Here is a 6,149-nt window from a genome sequence, read left to right as displayed (position 1 = left end):
TAGTAGTTTCTATTAAGGTTCTATTCTTAGGGTCCTATAAATAGTGTTTTAGTCTAATTTTATATTCCTATTCTATTTATAGTTTATTAATTAATTAATATAGCTTTATATAAATAAAATATAGTTAAAGAAATTTAAAACTTTTAGTTAAGTAATTCTCTAAATTTTAAGAGACTACTTAGGCACTATATAAGTGCTATAAACCAGAGGTTTATCAGAATATCTAAGAAAATAAAAGGGGGTATTAAAATTTTTAATAACCACCAACGCTAGGAAAAGAACCCTAATTTTACAAATTATATAGGAAAATCCTCTAGGAATCTTAGAAAATCTAAGAAATCCTCCTTAAATAAACTAAGGTAAATTATGACCAAATAAAAAAGACAAAAAACCCCTATGATCTCGGTATATCCGAGAATTTAAGCTAAAAATGCAGAAATATCTGGCTACTAATTAGAATCAGAATCTTTTGGAAATTCATAAGGAGCTAGTAAGATTTGTTAGTAAATTCTAAAAAAAAGAAGCTATTTTACGTACCTAGTTAAAGACCACCTTTAGATTTAATTTTAGAAACCTTCTTTAATGCAGCTATACGCGCACTATCAATATTAAGCATCTTAATGGAAAATCCAAGAAATTAGCTAATTTTACTTATAAAAGAATGTGTTGGAAAAAACAAGAATTAAATACCTTTTTAATGGAGAAAGTACTAAAAAGAATCTTAAAAAAGGAAAGTAGGTAAGATCTATGTCTCCCAAATGCCTTAGGCATTCTTCCATTTTTGTTTAAGTTAGAATTACCCTAAAAAAAGTTAGTTTTATTAAAATATATAAGAAATAAACTAGATTTCTCATATCCTAAAGACCCTTCTTTATATACTATAGCTCCAGAATTAATTCCTAGGTAAAGTGAGAAATTAAATTACTAATATTAGAATTTTTGATAATATACTTCGTAATTACAGCCATAAGGAAGTTTCTTAACCTCCTTAGTACTATTAATCTTACCATTAGTAGGCATTTTCTAAAAAAATGTTAAATTGGTTTTATTTATTAGAAAAATGGTAAAATTATACGGCATTTTAGATGCGATAGGTATAGCACCTAGGATCTGCGTCTTTGTGCCCCTAGAAACCAGCCCTAAAATATTAAAAAAACTAAGAAAAAATAGAAAAAATAGAATATTTCTTACCTTAATTTCTCCTTAAGATCTTTATCTTGTTCTTTCTAGATAAAATTAGCATATTCTTAGAACTACCAAGAAAAATATATACCTTTGACGGCTTTCTAGACAACTATCTTTTCTAGTATGCTGCCTTTTTAGTAGCGAGGATGGCAGTAGTACTAGCAGATCTAATACCCAAAATTTAAAATAATTCTTGGAAAAAATAAGAAAAAATAAAAAGAAAATAGGAAAAACTATAAGTCTATTAAGCAAGAGGCTGCATATAGAATAATTCTTCCCAGTAAGAAAGAAAGCCTAAGATATTAGAAAATCCGATAATTAAGTTATTGCTATAGTAAAAAACCGAGAAAAAATTTCCTAAAAAAATTAAAGTCATTAATTTAAAGCTAATATGTCAGAATAATTAAGAAACTAGTAAGCGATATAATATAAAACCAAGAAAGGAAAAAAGAGATCTTTATAAATTTGAAAATATAGTTCTAAAGGACTTTTTTTTCTAAAAATATATGAAAATCATATAACCTCAAAACTACTTACTTGGGAGGCATTTTTGAAGCTCTAGAAGAGCTGGTGGATTGGAAATCTAGTATATAAGTTAGTATATGACGTATATAGCTAATATAGAGCTCTAGCTTACTTGATTTTTGCTTATTGATTAAGCGTTAAGGTGTTTAAGATTAAAGAGCTTAATTAAGAGTGAAGTTATCTGGGGCGCCAAGACCTCGCGTGTGCTAGGCCGTTTCGGGTCTGGCGCCCCGACCGTCCGCGCCTGGACGGTTACCATCCGAGAAGAAGAAGCTAGTTAGTTAATAAGGGCACGGTCTAGGATAGAACTGGTAGAACCATATAATAAGGAATAGTAGCACTAGTTATATAACGTAATCTATATAATCTGTATAATCTATATAATTTATAATAAAGTAAATAAAGTACGTGTACATTACGTATAAAGAAGGATTTCTTAGGAGTACAGTCGTGTATTTAAAGGACTATAGTCCCTACCTAGATAGTTCCTTCCTTATAGTAATTCTCAGAATATAATTAAAGTTAATCTGTTAGGCAACCACTCTACTAGTTATTATTACGTTGTTAACTTACTTGCAATACCTATATACCTAGCCCATTAACAGGACCTATTGTAGTACCTGCTACAAGGTTCCGTTACACTTATAGTAAATTTTAAAATATAATTAGAGTTAATCTATTAGGCAACCACTCCACTAGTTATTATTACGTTGTTAACTTCTTGTTTACCTATATACCTAGCCTATTAATAAGTCCACCGTAGTTCCTGCTATAAGGCTTCGTTACAACTGTAAGGGAAATTAAATCTTTATATAACTATATTAACAAATTAATAACCGCGCGACTTGACGGCCTGCTTAAGACCCCAACTTAATAATATCTTAAAAGGCTTTTTAAAGCTTTAATAGGCTTTATAACCAACTCCTATATTTAAAAAAAAGAAAAACTAAAGCTTTTATATTAATAAGAAGTTAAATAGGCGACTCTTTAGCAAAGGTAGAGTCCTTAGTTAGGAAAACGTGAATTAATTAAAATCTGAAGATCTATAGAAGCAGGAGGCCTCCGTATGAAAGTTAACTTAAAGGGAGTATAAGAAAGGAATAACTCTACTAGAGCTTAACGTTGCTATATTAAGTAGAGCCGTTCTAAACCCTAGTAAGTATAATTAAAATTAGGCTCACCTTTCTTATATATTTAGGTGCGATCCGTAGCCTATAAATAAGTAAATTAACGGGTTATTAATCTGGAAGGGGACGTTGTAGGAATATAGTAGTCGCCTATGTAATTAGTTGGCGCGTGGGTCTATATTACCACCAAAACGTAGATAAATTTTAAGCAATATTATGATCGAAATAGTAGTATATAAGCTTTAATTTGACCTATTTAGAATATATTTAAACTCGTTGTTGATTTTATTATAAATTAATCAAATATCACCTGTATGTGGCTCGCTTCGTGGGGTGGCTCGCTTCCCGGTCAGCTACGTTACTCCACCTTAAGGAGTCCTCACACCACACCTACATCCCCGCGTGACATAATATAAGGTTGTGTAAAGCTAGTTATTATTATTTTTTTACCCAATATTGGCAATATCATATTGCCGATATATTTCCAATAACCGATATTTTATTGGTTCGTATTGGTTCGTATCGGTGCCAGGTCTGTTTTAGAAGCTAAAGATATTCTTTCTTTTTTCCCTTGGCTTTTGGGAAACAAGGCTGATTTATTTAGGGCGCCATTAATTATGGACAATGGTAGATCGACACCCCCTAATTGATATTCGCACACCCCCCAATTGATACTCGCACACCCCCCTTGATTTGGCTTAGCTCCCACCACATCTAGTTAGAACGTCACGTGTGTTTGGCTCGTATGCATCTGCACTGGTGCGCAACTGTCGCGCGCCCATACCCAAAACATTACCTCTTTACTATGGCTCTCAACCCAACCCCCCCACAAGGTGTACGACTTCCCAGAGCCTGCAATCGATGATATTAACGAGTTTGCAAAAGGGCAAGGCTATGCGGTTACCAAATTCTGATCTAAAACCGATAAGCAGATACCACCTACGCGTGGTCGTGGTCGTGGGCGCGGGCGGGCGCGGGCGCGGGGGCGGGCGCGGGTGTGGGCGTATTCGCGGAGGCAGCTCAGACACCAAATAGAGGTAGCAGCACTCAAATTGGTTCAAGCCAGGCCTCACAAGCCACTGCGCAATCTAATCGATCGACTCAGGAGCAAGTACGTAGTAGTATAGGTAGTGAGTACGGTGGTGAGTATGGTGGAAGTCAAGATACTACTGCAAGTGCATTGCTGAGTGTTGGCGGCAATATTCAACGGGCTTACAGAGGTCGGGGGACCTTGACCTTTCAGCAGGACTTTGCTGAGGGGTCCTTTGGTGCATTCCGACTTTGATTTGAACTCTATTACTTGTACTATAATTAAAATTAAGACTTGATTGAGGTGGCGCAGTCGTAAAAGTTGCATTTTGAAAGTTTGATTTTCGCGACGAGATGCATACGAGCCAAACACACGTGACGTTCTAACTAGATATGGTGGGAGCTAAGCCAAATCAAGGGGGGTGTGCGAATATCAATTAGGGGGTGTCGATCTACCATTGTCCTTAATTATACACCCCAAATGATATGCGCACGCCCCCTGCCCAAACAGGCTTGATACTTCCCCTTAAGGTTAAACATCACGTGTGTTTGACTTGTTTACATCTGCAACTAGTGCGCGCCCATACCCAAACCAACTCCTTACCTTTCCCCATCTCCACTATGGCTCTTAACCCACCCCTGTTGAAGCTGTACGACTCTGCTCGGCTTGCTCTTAATGATATCCACGAGTTTACCAAGAGGCAGGGCTATCCCTTGACACGGCAGCGTCCAAAGAGAAGGTGGTCTATGCGCGGACACTGTTTTTGAAACTATGCGTATACCTACATAGAATTCAATCATTAATTACACCACCACCATGCCTTCCAATCGTACTAGAACCAATGCAAATCAGTTCAGAAGGCTCAACATAATAATGTTCCCCTAAATCAAATTGCAAAAAACCCCTGGCATTGACTCTTTGCGGGTGATAGAAATTCTCGAGAGCTAAGATTCTAGGCCAAGAGAGCGGCTTGGGAAAAGCTGGCGCAAGCGAATTTCCTATGACCGCAATTTATTCACAGCCAGCCTTCGATCGACTTACAGCCTTCATAATCAGTCAAGCTGACGTCAAAGCGTCGATCAATGGTCATATTAATGGTCACATCGGCAGTCACGTTAATGGCCTAGCCTAGGAGTGGAAGTTGCTTCCAGCGGGAGCACATTTTTAAACAGGCTTAGCGGCTGTCAAAGCGGGAGAGCAATGGAAACGACATTCTTAAATTACTCCTACTAGATCCCTGGATCCACCTATATCGGTGCGGAGAGTGTGCTTAGAGCATCAATTGATGAACTTGCTTTAAGGAAGCACTCGCTCCACTAATGACTCTCCGAAATCGTCCTTACATTTCTACAAAGTGGCCGCAGCTTCAGCCCTCCTCATATTATTAATCCTCTATTCTTGTCCCGTTTCTTTAAAGTGGTAGGTCTCACTATTCCAGTATTGCTCTTTAGGTGTTTCATCTAGCAATCTTTGCATTGGATGGTAGCTTTGGTTGACTTGGTGCAGGCTTGCCGAAGTACTATAATGGTCGTGTTTAGCATCCGCCGCGAGCAGTTTCCTTAGAAGGTATTACTCACAGCGAAGAAAGGCTTTGCTGTCCCATTGACTTTTTGTCACTACTTAAGGAGGTCCTAGTGCCTAAAGCCCGCATCAGAGCTTGCTTTGATCCATGTGAGAGATAAAAGGTAATATCGTACCGGAAGATTTCTGTGCGGTCTCGGCTGTCATGATTGAAGCGATCGTCTAGTGGCAAGCGGATATCCGGACTTCTTCCTGGGCTGGATAATGTGCGAATCGTCCTCGAGGCCCATGGTGCTTTTATATGCCTCGAATGTTATGCTGAGGCGAAGGGTAGTTTGATTCAATCAGGCTGCAGGTTACAGGTAAAAAGCCCTGCTCTGCCTTCGTTTCTTTCTCAGAAGTGCACAAAGTCTGGGTGCTTAAGATCATTGGCAGAGAGAGGATATCAACACGGACCTGGCACCACGAGCGATTTGAAACTGATGGCCGGTGGCGAGAGACCTAATATGATGCTAAAGCCTTGCAAAAGCACCTTGTTGCACTTCTGTTGGCCTATCCGGGCGATGCGAGCTATCTAAAGACATTCAAGGCGGAGCAAACTTAAGTTTTGTGCCCAACACTCGTGTGTACTGCACTTTTGTTCCTACACTTTATTGGTCCTTGCTGTTCCCGTCCATCGGGCTGGGTTTGGATTGTATTGGCACCGCAGTTTTGCCGTTGGCTCTGATTCGACGGCTCGAATAGACGCGGATTGCACTTTT

At 38.3% G+C, this 6,149-nt stretch overlaps 1 protein-coding gene across 1 annotated transcript; it reads right to left on the bottom strand.

Moving 5' to 3' along the window:
• Positions 1–239: 239 nt before the first annotated feature.
• Positions 240–801, bottom strand: K441DRAFT_671756 (uncharacterized protein). The gene is made up of 3 exons (XM_067650456.1): positions 691–801; positions 545–616; positions 240–500 (listed from the first exon to the last, which is right to left on the bottom strand). The coding sequence occupies exons 1-3, from the start codon at positions 769–771 to the stop codon at positions 450–452; spliced, it is 204 nt and encodes a 67-aa protein (XP_067496354.1). The 5' UTR covers positions 772–801; the 3' UTR covers positions 240–449.
• Between the last annotated feature and the right edge of the window lie 5,348 nt (positions 802–6,149).

The sequence above is a fragment of the Cenococcum geophilum genome (genome assembly GCF_001692895.1).
Source record: "Cenococcum geophilum 1.58 unplaced genomic scaffold K441scaffold_108, whole genome shotgun sequence".
Classification (NCBI taxonomy): domain Eukaryota; kingdom Fungi; phylum Ascomycota; class Dothideomycetes; order Gloniales; family Gloniaceae; genus Cenococcum; species Cenococcum geophilum.
Note: the sequence above shows the minus strand (reverse complement) of the source record. Positions and strands in the feature narration are given on the sequence as shown.